This window comes from Garra rufa, chromosome 18 (genome assembly GCF_049309525.1).
Source record: "Garra rufa chromosome 18, GarRuf1.0, whole genome shotgun sequence".
NCBI classification, from domain to species: domain Eukaryota; kingdom Metazoa; phylum Chordata; class Actinopteri; order Cypriniformes; family Cyprinidae; genus Garra; species Garra rufa.
Window position 1 is genome coordinate 26,654,854 of NC_133378.1, and position 21,174 is coordinate 26,676,027.

Consider the following 21,174-nt stretch of genomic DNA (forward strand, 5'->3'; position numbering starts at 1 on the left):
TTCTTCTGACATTTTCACACTTTTGCAGGAATGCCAAGAGCAAGAAGATAGACCTGCTCAGCACTGTTACATGACAAATGTTTCAGATCTGGATGTGCGCCACCTGCCTGTTATTCCTGTCGAGGTTTCTCCACCTCCATCACCATCACCTCCTCCACCCCCATCATCTGCTGTAGCTGAGCCAGAAAATATCACTCAACCTGAGCCTAAACCTGAACCAGACGCATCAGTTCAGACTACATCATCCCCGTCGGCAAGCCCAAGTGCTCCTGCCAAAACTGAATCTATAGTTAAACTGGAGTCTCACAGCTCCCCTGTTACAGTGGAGTCTGAATCTCAGGAGCCTGTGGTCCTTCCCCAAGCTGCTCCATCAGAAGAACAACCTTCTGCTCCAGCCAGTTCTCCTCCTCTAGACTCCCCCACATTGGAGATATCTCTCAAACCCATCAAACATCGTAGCAGGCCTCTTTCTGACGAAGAAGAAGAACGACCCAAGGTTAAAAAATGGAAGGGTCTGCGCTGGAAGCGTCTCCAGATAGTCATCACTATTCGCAAGGGAGGGTCTAAGAAAGAAAACAGCCGTGAAGTTTCTGAACTCATGGAGCGGCTTCGTATTACGCTAAAACCAAACAAGCTTCCCCGAGACAAGCGCAAGTGCTGTTTCTGCCACGAAGAGGGAGATGGTGCCACAGATGGTCCTGCACGCTTGCTTAACATCGATGTAGATCTGTGGGTGCATCTTAACTGTGCTCTGTGGTCCACTGAGGTGTATGAGACCCAGGGCGGTGCACTTATTAACGTGGAGGTTGCCCTTCGGCGTGGACTACGCACCCGCTGTGCCTACTGTCAGAAGACGGGTGCTACTAACAGCTGCAATCGTTTGCGCTGCCCGAATGTTTATCATTTTGCCTGTGCCATCCGGGCACGCTGCATGTTTTTCAAAGACAAAACTATGCTCTGCACCCAGCACAAGCTTAAAGGCCCCAGTGAGGAAGAGCTTAGCAGTTTTGCTGTTTTCCGACGTGTCTACATCGAGCGAGATGAGGTAAAGCAGATCGCAAGCATCCTGCAACGTGGCGACCGCATTCACCTGTTCCGTGTTGGCGGGCTCATCTTCCATGCCGTGGGTCAGCTCTTGCCCTCTCAGATGGTTGTGTTTCACTCACCCACTGCCATCTTTCCAGTGGGCTACGAGGCCACACGCATTTACTGGAGCACTCGCGTGCCAAACCGCAGATGTCGCTACCGTTGTCGCATCAGTGAGCAGGATGGCAGGCCCCTGTTTGAAGTGCGTGTGCTGGAGCACGGGTATGAAGACCTGCACTTTCATGACAGCACTCCAGATGGTATGTAGTTTATTTTCTGAAATGGCTGTAAATGTAATCTTAATGGTTTGTTCTTGCTGTGTCATGCTAATGTCATGTCACTGCTCTTCAGGAATTTGGTCCAAGATTGTGCAGCAGGTTGCCAAGCTGCGTGATGAAGCGGCCATGTTAAAACTCTTCACCGAGCACGTCAAAGGAGAAGAGATGTATGGACTCACTGTCCATGCAGTGATGCGAATCACTGAATCGGTGAGACTTTAATAATTATGGTTGGGAACAGAGAACCGTTAACAAAAATGAACATCACAATTAAATAACATTTATTTTTGCATATAACATATACATTGTTCTGCTAATGCGGACAGAATAGTAGGACCATTTGATTTCCATGGTGCGGAAAACGTGGACTTAATTGTGAAATCCAGTAATAAAAATGGAATTCACTGTACAACACGGAATGTAACAGAATGTGCAGAATTTTAAATGAATAAATATAAAGTAGGTCAGTACACACTTAAATCAAAGTGCAATATGGACTAGTGTCTGTGAATATTAAGTTTCATGATTTCAATTAACTAGACTTTTTTAAAATTAATATTGTTTAATTTAACCATCAAAACAGAGTCTAGAAAAAAATGGAATCCAGAAAAATAAAATAGGGGAAAAAAATGAATTTTGAAAAAAGAAAAAAAAGAAAAATTAATTTAGGGAGAAAATAAAACCCATTTCATAGGGCCCTAGAATAATTTATAAATTATTTATATTATGTATATGTATATGTAAGTAAATAAATAAAAATATATATACTGAAATGAGAATAGTTTCCCATGCCTAGTAATAATAATTTCTGTAGCACAAGTATATTTGTAGCAATAGGCAACAATACATTTTTATGTGTCAAAATAATTTTTAGTGATTATTTTTCTTTTATGCCAAAAATCATGTTCCATGTAGATGTTTTGTCAAGTTTACCGTAAATATATAAAAACGGTATTTTTGATTAGTCATATGTATTTCTAAGAATTAATTGGGACAACTTTAAAGGTGATTTTCTCAAAATTTAGATTTTTTTTGCACCCAGTTTGCAAAAACTGATTCCAGTTAAAAAAAAAAAAAAATTTACCCTTATGACTGGTTTTGTGGTCCATGGTCACTAATGGCTTTATTATAATGATGTACAATATTGTTAATTTTATCTATGTCCTTCAGCTTCCTGGTGTGGAAAACTGTCAGAATTATACGTTCCGATATGGCCGCCATCCTCTCATGGAGCTTCCACTCATGATCAACCCTACAGGCTGTGCACGATCAGAACCCAAAATTCTCACCCACTGCAAAAGGTAATAAACAAAAGCAACCATTCCAGATAAATATGGTTTGGAGAATGCAAGGTTCTAACACAATTTTATTCTGCTTCAGGCCTCATACTCTGAACAGCACGAGTATGTCCAAAGCCTATCAGAGCACATTTACAGGGGAGATCAACACCCCGTACAGCAAGCAGTTTGTTCATTCCAAATCTTCTCAGTATCGTCGGTTGAAAACCGAGTGGAAGAACAATGTGTACCTGGCCCGTTCTCGCATTCAAGGACTGGGTCTGTACGCTGCGAAAGACCTTGAAAAACACACCATGGTCATCGAGTACATCGGCACCATCATTCGCAACGAGGTTGCAAATCGCAGAGAAAAGATTTACGAGGAGCAGGTTTGTAAATGTCTAGCTTGCACCATATTTCCTCTAGTTTTTTTTCTTCTAAACTTGTTGTTTTCTTCAATTCAGAACCGTGGGATCTACATGTTCCGTATTAATAACGAGCATGTGATTGATGCCACCTTAACTGGCGGTCCTGCCCGGTAAGATCACACTTTGCTGTTTTTGCAATCCAAGTGTTTGGTTTGAGTCCAGTGTTAATTGCGTTGACAATTCGGTCTGGTTATCTAAGCGCAGACACCAAAGCAACGCCTCTCACACAGCTCGAGAGTACTCCTTTGCTTCGGCTACAGTTGGGAGAATATCGGACTTGCATCACGCATGTTGCATCCACGTATCTGGTTTTAAAGGGACAGCAGCCTAATTTAGTTGCTTTTATTTGTGGCATTGATGTTAATCACCCACTGTTCTTGACTGAATCACTTTAGTAGCCCTAATAAAATTAATTAATTAATTTATATAAATAAATGTCTGTTTGAATGAATAAAAAATGTGTAAACAAGTTGTCATAAAGAATGAATAATTAGTCTGTATAACCATTGGTATTTAATTGAAAAAAGACCATGTTCTCGTTTCTTTGAGAAGTGGTTTCAGTTTATTTTTATATACAGGCATGTTGCATGTCACAACAGTCAAATCTGTGTCTATCATGATTAAACATTGATATCAAACCTAAACAATGAGTTTGGTCATTTTAGTGAAATGCTTAATAAATGAATTAGACTTTAACAAAACCCATTCGATTTTAGCTCACTAAAATAAGATATTTAGTTGACTATAACTAGACTAAAACTAAAACAATTCAGATGACTAAAATATGACTAAAACTAAATGGCATTTTAATCAAAAGACTATGACTAAGACTAAATCAAAATTTGTGTTTGAGTCTTAGTTTCTGATTTCTTTTTCTCCCTAGTTATGTCAATCATTCATGTGCACCCAACTGTGTCGCGGAAGTTGTGACATTTGACAAAGAGGACAAGATCATTATCATTTCTAGTCGCAGGATCCCGAAGGGTGAAGAGGTTAGTTACAGTAATCTTCTTTTTTGGTTTTGGCAGTCCTCCCAGTGCTGTTATAACACTTTGTATCACCCTCTCTCTCAATCTATTTTAGCTGACGTACGACTATCAGTTTGACTTCGAGGACGATCAGCACAAGATCCCCTGCCATTGTGGAGCCTGGAATTGCAGAAAGTGGATGAACTAAACAGGGACAGAGAAAGAGTCTGACCTGTCTTTGCTCCCTGGTGCCAGAACACTCCTGCGCCAAAGCCTGTTATATTCTTACTATCCAGTTAATAAGCTGCTCTAAAATTGAGGAAGAAAAGTTCACTCTCAGTCACCTGAAAGACAAGACTTTGTTATTCACAACAAGAGCCAAAGCTTTGAAGAGTTAACTTTTGATGCCACAACCTTTTACAGATGAGCTCAAAGGTATTGGACCTGCTTGAATCTTTCGTGTCGATTAAAAAAAAAAAATACACCTCTGCCAAAAGCACCTCTACTTCCTCCACTGTTTCCTCCTACAATAAGCTGACTCGGGCTGCAATCGATCCCTTCGACATCTACCAAAATAACTGAAGCTATAGCATATCAATACACTTAGACTAGAACTCAGTGAAGATGTTTGATTAAAGCCATGTAAGTACTCAAAAATGAACTAGTACACTTTAGCTTGGACCTATCCTTTCCGCTACCACCCTTTCCGTCACCCCAGACGAATGAACGGACGAATGCTCTCCCATCAAATCATCAATGAAGACCGTGGACATTGGCAAGACAATCCTGGAGTGGCTCTGCGTAGAACTGTGATGAGATACGACAACGTCGAAATACTATTGACCTGTGGCTCGAAAGGCACCAGATGTTTTATTATATTGAGTTCAAAGGTGGGTTTATTTCACCCAGTCTACCTCATTGAGTTTGTGGGACGTCACTGCTTTGTATTAAACTGTTAAGTGCTACTGTGGAAAGGGGAAGGCAGGAATGTGTCCATGGCAATTGCCTTCTCGGATAAGCAGGGAAACTTAAGCAGCAGGTTTGCTTCTATCTATATTTTGCTTTCTGATGATTACAATAGTGAGCCAGTGCAACTCTTTTTGATTTGATTATACAAATGAGAGACAGTATATGACGATGCATTACTTAGAGCAATCAAAACTCAAACGGGTGTCTCGGAGGCCACCTTTTTCCGACTGTAGATATCATGTAGCTGCGTCGACACACGTGCGGATCATGCTTTTAGTGTAGAAACGCTCATCCGGATTCTCTCGCGGAGCAAATTACGAGAAAGGGCCACGGTGCGGATCCACGTTGGTGCAATTTGAAAGATTATAGGGCAACAAAAAAAACTAGTGATGCAAGACTGCCACTGCATTTGACATGTTTTCCCATCTTGAATCCTTCCATCCTGCGTTCATTAGATCTCCGTTCGGATCTCATCACTCCAACCAGGACCCTTAGGTGTAAAGCCTCTTCCCTTCTGTGATAGTGGACTGTTGTAAACTTACTGTAGTGAGTCTTTCTCTGCCTGCTGACGGCCGGTTGTATCTAATCTATGTATCGTGGTTTGATAGTGGTAGCACAGTCTACAGGCTCGACGCGGCGATGGAGGAAGACTTCAAAAGGGCATTTCTATTTTCTTTTATATGAAAGTAATTTAAAACAGTTAAAAAAAAAAACAGTTGAATTTCAAAGAAGGGAGTTGAACAAAGTCTCCACATAGCCCATGCTACTTTGTTCCTTTCTCCCCTGACTTATGACCTCACGTTAAGAATAAATGCAAAATGTATAAACTGTACATAATAGGGGTCTAAACTCTTTATCCAGCCCCTTTTTAATCAAATTCAAAATTGTAGAGAAATAAAATTCATGAAAGAAGCAACCACTGGATATCATTTTATCAGAAAACTAAATGTGTATATATCTATAAATATATGTAAAATGGCAAACTAAGTAATATCTTTATGTATATGAACCAGAGTGTTTTTGCATTTAACTTTTTTCTTTTTTTTTCTATCTGCGTTTTTTTCCTACAAGACCATATACAGTTTAACTAAAAAGGTGTGATGTTTCTCTTGTCTTCACCAATGAATTATGGAAGACTGGTTGCGGTGAATGGCACACGTTTAAGATGGGATTCATGCAAAGTTGTTTTTTTTTTTTTTCATGGAAATAGATACTTTTGTTTGTTTTGAAAGAAACAGCAGTAAAATGGTGCATAGCATTTGTGTATTTATGTAATATTGTTCACGTATATTTCTTTTATTTATGCTACTGCTTGTGAATTACTGAACCCTGTCCTTGAATCAGTGACAGTTTAATTAGCATATACAGTAAATGGAAAATCTTGAATCTCCCAAGATGATACTGTTTTTGATTCGTGTCCGTTGTTTTCTTTCCCTCCCCTCTCTGTAGAAGTGAATGTTTTATATGACTTATGAAAAGGCTGCGTAGCCGGATAATGGTATGACTTCATTAATCGAACCTATCTTCATTAATTACATGTGAATTGCACTCAGCATTATTTTATTTATACATCCTCCGAACTAGTTGGTTCTTTTAAGGGTAGACCCAGTCGGGCGCTTTACTGGATTTTAGCCTGAGTAACTCTTGCCCCCCTCCTTCGTTCTTTTGAAATCTTTTAATTTAAGCTCTCTACACGTGTTGTAATTAAATAAATCCTGATTTTGGTTTTCAACCTGATCTACTTTTTAAAAAAAGATGCTGCAACTGTACAGCAGAGCTACTTTTAGGGAAGATGAATAAAATGGTCATTTTTATTGTATGTGGCATGTTTTGTATGGATATAATTTTGAATTGTACATATTTTTTGACGTCAGAGGTTGCATCTCTTTATATACGGCTGCCCCCTTCCCTCCCAGCCCCTCATTTATTTCTTTGTCTCTGCTTTCTTTCTTGTAAAGAAAAATAAAATGCATTTTAAATATAAAGCTTTCTATGTTGTCATATGTGAAGCTTAGAAACTTATTTAACTTCGAATAGCATCTTTCATAGGACAAATTTGCATAGAAATGAACACATGTAAATTATACATCATAATTAAATCTATTAATTCTAAATAATTAAATGATTAGTTCACTTTCAGAATAAAAGTGTTCATAATTTGCTCACCCCTTATCATCCAAGATGTTCATCTCTGTCTGTGTTCAGTCGAAAAGAAATGAAGGTTTTTGAGGAAAACATTACTGGATTTTTCTCCATATAGTGGACTTAAATGGTGGCCGACAGGTTTAAGGTCTAAATTGCTGGAATCGTGTAAAGACCTTTGAAGCTGTATTGAAAATGCAGAAGAATAAGGTCTTATCAAGCAAAACGATAAGTCATTTTCTAAAAAAAAAAAAAATACATTTATATACTTTTTAACCACAAATGCTCGTCTTCAAACACGCGTTGCGCAATTACGCACGCGTGACGTAGGCGGAAGTATCGACTCAGTGTTCCCGTTTACAAAGCAAACGAGCAAAGTTTACAAAAGGGAAAAACAACGATGTCGATTTTTGAAGTTGGAGGAGAAAATAAGACGGAGTTTTTCCTCACTACCTTACCTTTTGAACCGGAGTACACATAAGTACTAACCGCGTGTGACTTTTTCCCAACCTGATTACGCAATGCGTGAAAACGCGCATGCGCAAGTATATGTTAATTTTCATTAATAAATTAACGTTACCGATAGTTTGTGTAGTGAGCCATTTAAAGTTGCATTGAAACTGTAATTTAAACCTTCAACCTGGAATGTTTTCCTCAAAAACGGTAATTTCTTTTCAGTTGAGAAAAGAAAGACACGAATCTTGGATGACATGGGGGTGAGTAAATTATCAGGATTTTTGAAGTAATCTTTAAGTTATTGAAAAAGAGTCAATGAAACAGAAATAAGAAAAGGGATTTATTACTGTATACCATTTATGTACATTATATTAACTAACCCACAAGTGGATTTGTTTTCAATATGTTTAAAATACACATGGAACCTCAGGATCGAAAACTCATACGCATCGGATTGAAAGCATCGGCTACCAAGTCTGACCTCTTATTATCAAGACTAAAATGGACAAACATGTCAGGGAACTTCGACTAAATTGCCTCCACAAAGTGGCAGTAACTACCGTCTGAAACAAGTGTCATTCCTTAAGTCTTCAGCAAAAGTTAAAGTACATGTTTTACAAACATCTGCAAAATCCAAGTTGTAAGGAAAAAAGCAAGCACAATATAAATAGTGGAACAATTAGCCTATACATTTCTAAGGACAGAATTCCCAGTGTATGATGTAGAGCACCATGGTTTAACAAAGTTCAGTCAGAATTAGTTATTTAACCCATTCTTTCCGTCACTTAACTCGACTGAATCAAGCTGTTGTCATCAAACATATTCCAGCTACACAGAGCAGATTCATAAGATATGACCTTAACAGTATAAAATAGAGCCTGCAATCGATTAAATGTTACACATAATACAGAACCCTTGTTCTCCCCAGCCCTTCAACAAGCATTCAGCTTTACTGCCAATGCTAATCTAGTCATGTTTTGCACCTACAGATTCCAGTTAACCATTCAGAACCATTCAGATTTCTGATTGTGATCAAGACATTGGTGCAAGTTAAGTTAATAAAGGATGGAGGGAGTGAAGATGGCATTCAAAGGGTGATGCAGTGTCGTCGTGCCCAGCATTTGTGATTAGTAAAACTCTAAACGTAAAAGACGAGGAAGAAATGTTCAGTAGTACTTATAAATTAAACTGAATGACAACTCTTCAATGCAAGGCAGGGCAATATAAATGTTGTAATGCAGGCAAACAGAGATGCATTATTTTACTTTAATACTTTACATGTGTATGTTTTCTGAAGTGGTACCAACTACTATCCCTAAAAGGACACTGATTGGAAACAAATAACGACAGTGCAGTTTAACATGCCAACATCCCAGAATAACGGGAATGGAACATACTAAACGTTCCTATTAAAATAAGTAGATTTTTTTTTTTTTTAAAAAGCATACAAGTGGTAGTGACTTTCCTCCTTTTCTCAGTATGTCGTTGGATAACAGGACTAAACATGAGCAATCATCCCATAATGCATTCAGCAATCACAACACGGATTTTAAGAACCCGAAAACAATTAAATAAAACACACACACACACACACACACACTCCCTGTGAACATTTAAAAGCATTCAAACCTGAAACCACATTGAAGGAGTGAGTTTTTAGCCTGAAGACAGATAAATTAGCAGGCTGGAGTAAATAATCTGCACTTCTTCATTTCTTCCACAGGAATAAAGAACTGCAATGCCACTTTGTCACACAGTCACGCTTTGCTACACTTAGCTTTGTACATGAATTGCTAGTCATAACAGGAGGAGACAGTGTTATCCACGTTTTTTCACATTCTCACAACAGCAGTAGAGCACTATATATAATCGTAGATTGACGCTGGAATATGACGTACGGTGTATTAGTGTGAGGACACACAAAAATGAAATCTAAACATTCTTTCAAAAAGTCACACGTCAGAGTCCATTTTGGACGAAAGTGGTGAAATAAAAACAATGGTAAAATCAAAATGCCTGTCACAGTTCAATTGTCATTCCTGCCAAAAACAAAGAACTCAACAACAATAGGTCCATGGAGGGAGGTTGTGCTGATTGATATCAGCGGTTGGAGGCTCATCCACGATTGGGAACTTTGATGTTGGAGAAATGGAAAAAGGGCTGGGATGGACTCAAGCTCAGTAGTTTCGTCTTAGATGGTGAGGTAGGCCTCGTCACAACTTTCGAAGGTTCAAAAAAGGGCTAAAACTGGCAGGCTGCTTTTGGCGTAAGTCTTAATTCGCTTGTGCGTCTCTACAGGGATCTGCAGCATCCCGCGTGTTTCAGATCTTAACGTCTTCTTGGACACTGAGTTGCGAGAGAGTCTTCTTAATCCGCAGAGCCGTAAGCCGCGCCGCTCCGTTTGCATACCAACACTCCCGCATAATCTTCCCCATCACTCTCAGCGCCTGCGGAGAGAAAACCCAAATGAAAATGAGTTTCCAGCCTCTCTCACTAGTATAATTCAGCAAAAATCAGCTGAATTTAATTAAATTTAATTTAAAAAAAATCTCAGATGGCACACCTGAAGCTTATTGTACTCAAAAATTGTGCCACTTTTAATGTTTTTTTTAGTGTGGTTTACTGTTATCATCAGTTCCACATGTACCACATATGTGACCCTGGACCACAAAACCAGTCTTAAGTCACTGGGGTATATTTGTAGCAATAGCCAAAAATACATTGTATGGGTCAAAATTATTGATTTTTCTTTTATGCCAAAAATAATTAGGAAATTAAGTAAAGATCATGTTCCTTGAAGATTTTTTGTAAAATTCCTACTGTAAATATATCAAAATGTAATTTTTGATTAGTAATATGCATTGTTAAGAACCTAATTTGGAGAACTTTAAAGGTGATTTTCTCAGTATTTTGATTTTTTGCACCCTCAGATTCCAGATTTTCAAACAGTTGTATCTCGGCCAAATATTGTCCTATCCTAACAAACCATATATCAATAGAAAGCTTATTTATTGAGCTTTCATATGATGTATACATCTCAGTTTTGTAAAATTTAACCTTATGACTGGTTTTGTGGTCCAGGGTCACATATTGACAGAATAAACTGTGATTGGTCTTTGAAAATGTCAAAGTGGGAGGGTCTTGGACAAAATAAGATAAAAATGGGAGTTTTTACCTCGTAGCTCTGCCACCAGTTGGGCACATTGGGCCGTAGTCTCTGATCACACACCACCTTCCTCATCTCTTCTATGGAGGGGTCAGAGGGCACCAGATCGTAGTAAGGAAGCTGGTAATCTTCATGAATGCCTGAGAAGATAGTAGAAATTTGAGTTGATAGGTTCAAGTTTATTGCTGAATGACTCAATGCAACGATTTATGTCATATAGTAGTAGAAAACCATTATTTTAAAAATCCGCATCTTTTTATATATATTTTGTATGGGGGGGGGGCGCCATTATTTTGATTACGTAAAATGGTTGCACTCTGTGAGCTACTGGCACTATCTGTTGCTATTTTTACTGCAACACAACTCGGAATAAGCAAGTTGGAAAATAAAATACTGCTACGATGCCACATTGTGTGGCTTCGGTTGTAATTTTCAGTCAAAGGGCAACAAGAGAAGTGATGCAAGTCTTCACTGCTTTTCTAGCAATAAGAAGAAGAGAAAATAATGGAAAGATGCCTGTGGACGAATTAAACTTCCTAAAGACCCACGTCTTTGTTCTCTCCACTTTTAGGCTTTTTGTAGACCACAGCTACTGAAAAGAGTTTACAAACGATGTAAACAAGCAGATGCTTGTCATGATGCCGCAGCCACTGAAGAAGTTTTTAGCGCAGATTTCACGCGATATCTATCTAGGGGTGTACATATTTCAGTGAGATACATCATTTTTACATTATATTGAGACATATAAGTCTTAATACCTAGGGTTCCCTTTAAGATTTCATTTATTGGTCACGTGTAGCAAAATAAATCAGCATTCACAGTCCCATGGGAAAATGTTACAACCCCAACCAAATATTCAGGATTGGGAGGTGGAAGCAAGGCTGGTAATTATGATAAATCTGAATTTTTTTTACTCTGGCCCCATATATAATTGTATTTAAACCTGTAAATAAATTAAAGCCTAATAATTCTATTTGGTCTGCATAAATTGGCCAAATATTATTTAAAAATTATGATTAAAAATGAATAATTAAATCACTAAAACATACATTTTTTTAAGAATTTTTTTGCTATTTCTGAAGCTGCTTTTTTTTTAGGTTTTTCCAGTAATTTTTGTTAAGCATTTACAAGAAGTCTCTTATACTCTATAATGCTGCAATTATTTGATCAAAATACAGTAAAAACAGTATTATATTATTATAAGGCAACCCCAGGGTAAGACATGCATAACTTAATATAATGTAATTGATGTCTCTTACTGAAATATGTAGTAGAATATGCATGAAAGATTCACGTTATTTAACAAAAGCAATATTTTTTATACATATTTTGGACTATGGGGGGCACCATTATTTTGATGTGAAATGGTTGCACTCTGTGAGCTACTGGTGCTAACTGTTGCTGTTTTCACCGCAACAACTCAATATTGATACGATGACCACAGCTACTGAAAGACCTTTCAGGTGGCGATGGATATAAGTGTAGGCTTAAACTAAATACCGGACTAGCAATTTTTCCCCACAAGGAGTCTAAACACCCCTGGATATTGAGTGAAATCTGAGCTGAGAAACTCCTTCAGTTGCTGTGGCGTCATGACAAGCGTTGCATGTTTAAATCCTGCCAGGATGGCATCTAGCGTTTCTTGTCTCTGCCGTTTGTAAGCTCTTTCAGCAGCGGTGGTCTACTAGAAGCCTAAAAGCATCAGGGCTGAAGTAGAGAGAACAAAGACACGGGTCTTTAGAAAGTTTTATTCATCCACTGGCATCTTCTTTCTTTTCTCCTCTTCTTATCGCTAGAAAAGCAGTGAAGACCTACATCGCTTTTCTTGTTGCCCTTCGACTGAAAAAAATACTACCAAAAGTCGAACAATGTGGTCATTGTATTAGTATTTTATTTTCTGAGTTGTGTTGCGGTAAAAAAAGCGCCAGTAACTCACAGAGTGCAATCAATTCACATCATTGAAATAATGGCGGTCCCATAGTATTATTACATAAAATTTACTTCAGTGCCACATCAGAAATTCAGAAATCAGTCTAATATGCTGATTTAGTGCCGAATAAACCCCCAAAATTCTATGGCACCTACACCCAGTGAAAGCACTGGCAATAATCACATTTGTTAAGAGACTGTGGGTGGAAGATAATTTAAGCTCCTTTTTCCTCACCTCCAGCATTACACCGTCGTGCAATCTCCCAGTATACCAGTCCCAAGGCATATATATCAGCACACTTGAAAGAATCAAAATGCTTCATGTTGATCGTTTCGTCTAGTACCTCTGGGGCCATATATCTGAAAGGCAGATTAAATTCAAATTAGGTAATGCAGGTTTCATAGATACATTTATATAAAGCAGCCGCGAATGTAGTAGCAGTGCCTGCCAATAGATGTACCTTTTGGTGCCAACCCTCTGATTAGGTGCGATGTCTATAGTATCAGTAATGGACTCGTGCCGTACAGCAAGCCCCAGATCTGCTATGGCACAAGTACCATTCTTTTTCACCAGGATGTTTTTAGATTTGAGGTCACGATGTGCAATGCCTGGTTTCCCTGTGGGAAGAGATCATAGTGATTGAGTTTGGTTTTGAGAGTACAGGATTTGAGAGATTTTTACAGTTCAGATGTAAAGACTGATTCTTTCATAGTTACCCTGTGTTCCCAGGATCTCCATGTGCAGATGTGCCAGGCCGCTGGCTGCTGACAGTGATAACTTAATCATTCCCTCGATTGTGACGGAGTAGTGATTGAGATAGTCAAATAATGAGCCATGTTCATGATAGTCTGACACCAGCCACAGTTGTGTCCATGTGCCATTGTCTAAGAAACAGACACACATATTCAAAGAGATTTAGGGATAAAATAAATCACTTTCTTTATATGATTGATCAATAAACAAAATATTAATAATGACTTAAATTATTAAAGAGACAAGACGATGTTAAACATTAAAATATTAAAAAGCAAAGTAACTGTAATTTGTAAAGTAATTTGATATAATGTGATAGATTTTATTTTAACAGAAAATTAAAAATTAAAATGTTTAAACAGATAGATAGGATTAATTAATTTTAAATAATTTAATCTTAAACAGTATTATACATTATATTAACATTAAAATATAGAAAATAAACAAATGTAATTATATATATATATATATATATATATAACTAGATAGATAGTATTTATTATTTTCAATAATTATAATATTATATCTTAAGATTAAAAAAAGATGAAAGATAGATAGATGGAAAGATAGTATTTATTATTTTAAATAATTATAATACTACATATATTAAAATCAAAAAATTAAAAATTAAATAAAAAGGTTCAGATAGATAAAATTTTTAAAGAGATAGATAAATAGATAATAATAATAATAATAATAATAATAACAACATTATGTTAACATAATAAATAAATGTTTAAACAGATAGATAGATATGATTTATTATTTAAAAAAAATGTAATATTATATGTTAACAAAAAAATTAAAAGTAAATGTTTAAACAGATAGATAGCTAAATAGATGATTTATTATTGTAAATAATTAAAGTAAATGTTTAAACAGAGATGCAAAGTATTTATCAAATTATAAAAATCCAGAGGTCTCGCGAGTGCACAATTTGAATAGTCTCTGCAAGACAATCTGGCATCGAGCAATGATGCACATTACTGCATTATGTAAGCAGTTCTGGGAACCAATCAAATCGGTGTATCTGATGTAGGCGGGCCAGAGGCCCATGAACACCAGTTGTTTGAAACGGCTTTGGCCGTGTCACTACTCGATCCGTACCTTTACACGATTTGCACCGCGCATGTGCAGAAACGCAGGTTTTGCTTTACAAATTTAATAATAAATATAATAAAAGCTTTAAAACATGTGTTAATGACTGTGTTATCGATTTTTACATTTACTTTATTTTTTTATTTTCTACTTCCTGTCTGAAGTACGACTAAACGATTTACGGCAGTTTATAAAATATAAAATAATATATCAAAATAATATATAATAATGTTGTTATAAAACTAAAAATTTAATGTGTTTGTGACACTACCCGACCTGTAATAATTGAAATAAATTTCAATTATATATAGAAAAAATAAAAAAATAAAGTAAACGTAAAAATCGCTAACACAGTCATTAACACATGTTTTAAAGCTTTTATTACATTTATTATTAAATTTGTAAAGCAAAACCTGCGTTTCTGCACATGCGCGGTGCAAATCGTGTAAAGGTACGGATCCAGTAGTGACAGGCCGTTACAATGAGCGAGTTAGACTAGAAAACCGCGCTCGAACCGTTCCTTTGCAAGAAGGACGTTTTTGCTGTTTTTTGCCGACTGGATGCGGCAAGAGTTTAATCTATCAGTTAGCTCCGCTGGTAGCCAAGCGTATGGGGCTTAGTGAAAACTTAGTGATTGGTCGTGGCGTTATCCAATTGCGTGCAGTGAGAGTTTCAAATGCATGCTTGGTGCTGCCCCTCGAGTTAGGCCCTTTTTATAGCTCGGTGCCAGACCCTTAATCTTAATAGATTTGGGTCTGGATTTTTTCCAGGCTAATAAAAACATTTATTAACAAACAATTGTATTACTTAACTATTTATTAAAATAACTGTTTGTTGAATGTTTATTTAAATAATTTATTTGAGCCAATATAATGATAAATTCTCTATACCTTTATTATCAGCAGCAATGAAGCCCAAGATGTTCTCATGACGGAGCATGATGGTCTGGTAAATCTCGGCCTCGCGGAACCAGGATCGTTCCTCTCTGGATGAGAAGATCTTCACAGCCACATCTCCTCCTCTCCATCTCCCCCTCCATACTTCCCCAAAACGACCTTTACCTATGATCTCCTGCAGTACAATTGTCCTGGCCACTGTTCGCTGAACAAACAAGGGCAGGCCTGCAATGAGAAAACTCATTAGCACACAAACAAAACACTACGCACATACAGGAGGAGGACAGAAGTGCAGCTTACCAGATCCTGAACCGGAGGTGGACAGATCAAAGATAAGATCCTGTAAGGTCTTGTCTTTGGCCAAGTACAGATGATCACAGGACGGATCTTCAACGTCAAGTCGCTGCCTGTGGTTATAGTTGCGCTGGTGGTGCTGGAAAACGAGCACTCCCACGATAAGTAGCAAGCAAAAGAGGAAGACCGGGCCTGCTATCACTGCCACAAGCTCTACAGGACCCCAACTGTCCGCTTTGTCTTCAGCAATCCCTGAAAGAGATAAGGAAAATGCACTTTACAGTTTGGTGAGGGGTCAGTACTAAGTGATAATGATCCCTCTTATTTTGGTAAAATAATTCACATTTTGCTGATCTACAATTCAAATTATATATTTGGGCTGTACTCCTACCGCTGGGAATCTGAAGGTTGATGCTGTTGCAGAAATCCGTATAACAGCAGTGTGTATTGAGCAGGCCTTTGGCGCTCAAGCAGTAGATGGGCTGTCCGGGTGGTACCAGGCTGACACGTGGGATGCAGATCCGAACTTGCTGCTCCTCCTGACCGTTAATGTAGGACGTAGAGGCCATGCAGGCCCCGTCGGTCTCGCACACATAACCGCTGCTCTCACAGGCTGTGCAATTACACTTAAGAGCTAAAGAGAAGAAAAGAAAGATGAATATTAAAATATGCCTTTAAATAACTGTCTGACATTAAAATCTTAATGTCAGATCATAAATAAGGATGTATTTACTTATTCCTGCTTTAATTGTGCTAACTTAAAATGTCCACCAGAGGGCAAGCAAGACCAATATTAGGACATCAGGAATCACTGAGTAGGGTAACTCAGGCCAGAGGCACTGCATGTAGAGTTCAGTTTGCTACCAAACTGCATAACATGAAACTAAATCCCCCACTGCAGATGAACCCAAACAGACTGTGTATAGCAGAAGCTGGCATGGAATGGCCTGATTTGGACCCCCACTGCAGCACCTTTATATCAGCAAAACACTTTCACAGACGCATTATCGCAGTGTCATAGAACTCCGTTTGCAATAAATAATGAGCAAGATGATTAGATTTGACATGTAAGAGAAGTAGTAGAATCAACAGTGCATTCAAATCCAAATGAAAGTTGATTTTTATTACACTAAAAACTGTATTTTAAAACATGTTTCTATGTTGTTGTCAGGGTATTTTGGGTGGTTGCTAACTAGCCCAAAATCAAGTCTCAAGTCTCTAGAACTGGCTCAGTTGCCTTTTTCAATGCAAGTCTATAACAGTGGTTCTCAACCAGGGTTCTTATTAATATTTAGTAAAAGTATTTATACTAATATGATAGGGTTAGTTTACTCAAAACTGAAGATTCTGTCATTAATTACGAGAATACTTTTTTGCCAAAAAAAAACAAAAAAAAAAAACAGAGAAAATAACTTTATTCAACAATTTTTCTCCTCTGGAGAGTGGTAAAGTTTTACCGTAGCTTTATAAAATTACGATTGAACCACTGATGTCACATGGACTATTTTGTCAATGTTCTTGGTACCTTTCTGGGCTTTGAAAGTGAAAGGAGCCTTGCTGTCTATGGAGGGTCAGAGAGCTCTTGGATTTCATCAAAAACATCTAAACTGTGTTCCGAAGACAAACAAAGGTCTTAGGGGTTTGGAACAATATGAGGGTGAGTAACTATTTTTAGGTGAACTAATCCTTTAAAATGCTACCAAAACACTAAAAATAATTATGTACAACAATGAACTGACATTAACATTTATTTTTATTACAACAGAAGTACCAGGTAGGCTACATATCATCTTAGATAAGAGGGCCTTCGAATATAGATGTTATTCATCCTTTGTATTGTCTGAACACTTAGAAAAGTCTGACGAAGTACTTCTTTTACATAATATTTACTCAGTTCACAAATATATCTCAAATCAAAACTATCACCTATTGGCAAGGCTGCTGTTAGATTTTGCATCTGAAATGTGGAAACTTACACTTTTGTTCACCGACCAGCTTGGCTTGGCAAAACTCAAAATATCAACCAATTTTGTATATCACCTTCACTAACTAGAGACCACTTGGTATGTTTACATGAGCTAATTTCAATGGGAATAAATCTAATTTGATTTCAGATTCTAAAAATTGTGTTTATATGAACTCTTAATGTTGCAAGTTGATTTACATATTCGTTTATACGTGAATTACAACTGAAACGAAACTTCAATCCAGCTGACACATTAAGAAACAGATAATGTCAGCTATAAAGCAATACATGACATTTCTACCTTGATGCAATCAAAAAAGAAATTTTCTGACATTCATGTCAGAAGAGTTTTAGCAAGTATGTCGTAAACGGTTTCATTTACTATTTCAAAAATAAGAAAAATGAGTCCTGTGGAAGTTCCATGGTACAGTCATGCAGATGATAAGACCAGATAAGACCATTTAAAGAGATAGTTTAGCCAAAAATGAAAATTCTGTCATTAATTACTCATCGTCATATCCTTCTAAACTCGTAAGATCTTCGTTCATCTTCAGAGCACAAATTAAGATATTTTTGATTAAATCCAAGAGCTTTTGGACCCCTGCATAGACAGCAACTAACACATTCAAGGCCTTGAAAGGTAGTAAGGACATTAAAAAACGTTGTATGATACGACATGATACTCTCCAGAATGTGCGGTGAAGACTAAAACAAAAGAGAAGAAATGTGAGAAGGAGAAATGGTTAAATAAAGCCATTTCTGTTTTCTTTGTAAACAAAAAGTATTCTCGTAGCTTCATAATATTATGGTTGAACCACTGATGTCACAGACTATTTCATATAAAAACAATTTTTACTACCTTATTTGAACCGTTTTTACTACCTTTTTTGCCCTTGAACATATAAGTTGTGTTGCTGTCTAGTTAGAAAGCTCTTGGATTTCATCAAAAATAGCTTAATTTGTGTTCTGAAGATGAACTAAGGGGTTACAGGTCTTTGAAACAACATGAGGGTGAGTAATTAATGACAGAATTTTCATTTTTGGGTTTTTTAAAGTCTACCATTGTAACACCTTACATATTGCCTACAACATAACCTTAAAAGCTGGCGGGCATAAATAAACAATATCATTAATTCTCAGGGGCATTCAAATAGTCACCACGATGGACGACCATCTCGCATTTTGTAACTGTTTTAGACCTGTCATCGCCATTGTGTATTTTTGTGTCTCTTCACCAGAGCAGAAAAACTCAGACAGGATGTGAGGACTGCTGGTACGCAGACTGCCGAGGGTGACCGAGGTCATGACACGAGGGGTGGCGTTCATACTTCAGCGGCGCCCTCGATTTTATCCGAGCCACATACAATGGTAGGCCACTCAAGACAAATTGCAGTGGTTTTAAAATAACAGGACTTCAGACACTTGACTGTTCACAACAGGGCCCACCAAGGGACAAAAAGCTCTTTAATGCCCAGTCTTTTCTGGGCGTCCCTGTCAGGAACAGTCTATTCTAATCCTCTCTTCTCATTTCAACGCTTTTCTTTCGCCTTTCCCACATGTTCAGGCCTCTGTTTTTACTTTGTAGTCCTACTGTCACTCATCTCGCTTCACACACACTTAATTGATCTGACTCACTACGCTTCCTCCCACAGTTTTTCGCACACAGGTTTATTGCACAACTCATGACATGCAAGTGGCGGAACCACACCCTTCTGAACAAGTGTCAACCTCGCTTTTTACCGTGTGTATTTGTGTCGGGTCATAGAGCAGGAGAGGGAGTGCGAGAGAGTGTGTTTGTGTACTCTTTATAAATCTTATAAAGGCTGTGATCTAACAGACACCGAAGCGCACTGCCAGTAACCGTTAGTGGAGCGGATCCAAGTCAACTGAAGTTCACATGGACAAGGAATTTCCTGCAGATTACACGGAGGTAACCAGGCCCTGATAGCGAGAGAAAAACAACCCGATGCCATAATAACCCTCTAATGGAGCACACACGATATCATTAAATCACCGGGCAGCAAATAGAATGACCGTAATTGCCTCATAGTCTCTTTCTCAAGAGGTCTGAGAAAATGCAATGTAGATATCACATTAATCACAATCAGGATAACTATACTTACTGCTGAAGTGTGTAATTTTTTGGTTAAAACGCTTTAAGGAATATTCCGGGTTCAGTTGCTCAATCAACAGCACTAAAGGCATAATGTTGATTAGCACAAACATTTATTTCTACTTGTCCCTCCTCTTGTTTAAAAGCTGCAATTTTGGGTTGCAGTGAGGCACTTAGAATTGAAGTGAATAAGGCCAATCCTTCAACCATAGTAAAGCCACAAGATGTAAACAATATGCGTATTAATGTGATTTCAGTGTGGAAAAAAAAATCACTTACCAACCCTTTTTGTGTAAAGTCATATTCAATTGTACAACTTTGTGGTCTTAATTACAGTAAAAATGGCACAGTTCAAATATTACACAAGTTTTATAAGATTAATTGTAAGTGCTTTTATATTATTTAAAGCATCACTTTCCCTTAAAGCAACAGCCCCATTAACTACCACTGTAAGTGCCTCACTGTAACCTACATTTCTGCTTGAGGGACAACATTATGCTGGAAATCCAATATGCAGATGCAACTTTAAGTAACCATTCATAGACTGATTTAAACCATCCATCAAAACTGTTCAGTTTGAGCATCCTGACACAGTTAAACTGACTCAACTAAAGGTGTGATTTTGGAGCAGGGTTATCTGTTTTGTCAACCAATGAAAGATGAAGGGAGTGTTCAGGAAAACCTGTTTAAAAAACAATTGTTATTTTCGCAGTTCTGCATGGCGACGCAGAAATTACACACTTCAGTTTTTCAAGTCTCCATCAAACAATAAGGATTCCAGAGATGTCACAAATGCAAACACTAGTTTTTATGTCAGTCCAACAGCTCATGGAATCACAAAGCCTCTTTAAGTCAACCTGTATACACATGTATAGTGTGGACACATTTCATATTCCAACATGTTTTTCGTCTAACTGAGGAAAAAACTCAGCATGACGTTTCCTCTCAATGATGTAAAGAGTCATTACACATATCAACATGCCTTTTAACTTGTGACAACAACATATTAGACTAAATTACGTCAGAGGACACAATCTATAAATGTGAAATTGTCTATTTACTGAACGTAAAGTCGTCCGGAAGCCAGATCTTTTTTTATTTTTTTTTGGACCTCATCATTTTTAATGAAAGTGCCGTAACTCGATCTTCTGGTCAAAATGACTGTTGATGTATGGCGGATTTCTCAAATCTTTTAGTCTGCTTAACCCTGCTCCGCCACAATCGACTACAAGCTCACACACATTTTTGAATGCAACACCCATGTCTCAACATCAAATGGACAGAACCAATTCCCAGCCCTAAAACTTTTTTGTGATAATGTGTTACAATGGAATGTACGTTTTTTGGGGGGTTT

The 21,174-nt window shown here is 37.6% G+C and overlaps 2 protein-coding genes across 2 annotated transcripts in view; one reads left to right on the top strand and one right to left on the bottom strand.

Moving 5' to 3' along the window:
• kmt2d (lysine (K)-specific methyltransferase 2D) overlaps positions 1–6,991 on the top strand; it is a 33,684-nt gene extending 26,693 nt beyond the window's left edge. The window contains exons 48-54 of the mRNA XM_073822923.1: positions 29–1,346; positions 1,438–1,574; positions 2,535–2,665; positions 2,745–3,030; positions 3,106–3,179; positions 3,953–4,061; positions 4,153–6,991. Coding sequence (XP_073679024.1) covers positions 29–1,346; positions 1,438–1,574; positions 2,535–2,665; positions 2,745–3,030; positions 3,106–3,179; positions 3,953–4,061; positions 4,153–4,245 — 2,148 coding nt within the window. The 3' untranslated portion in view covers positions 4,246–6,991. The remainder of the gene's footprint in view (positions 1–28; positions 1,347–1,437; positions 1,575–2,534; positions 2,666–2,744; positions 3,031–3,105; positions 3,180–3,952; positions 4,062–4,152) is intronic.
• Positions 6,992–7,931: 940 nt separating this feature from the next.
• The window catches only part of acvr1ba (activin A receptor type 1Ba), a 14,329-nt gene continuing 1,086 nt past the window's right edge, over positions 7,932–21,174 (bottom strand). The window contains exons 2-9 of the mRNA XM_073822872.1: positions 16,133–16,375; positions 15,748–15,993; positions 15,442–15,672; positions 13,417–13,584; positions 13,161–13,317; positions 12,935–13,059; positions 10,780–10,910; positions 7,932–10,051 (exon numbers count right to left, since the gene is read on the bottom strand). Coding sequence (XP_073678973.1) covers positions 9,926–10,051; positions 10,780–10,910; positions 12,935–13,059; positions 13,161–13,317; positions 13,417–13,584; positions 15,442–15,672; positions 15,748–15,993; positions 16,133–16,375 — 1,427 coding nt within the window. The 3' untranslated portion in view covers positions 7,932–9,925. The remainder of the gene's footprint in view (positions 10,052–10,779; positions 10,911–12,934; positions 13,060–13,160; positions 13,318–13,416; positions 13,585–15,441; positions 15,673–15,747; positions 15,994–16,132; positions 16,376–21,174) is intronic.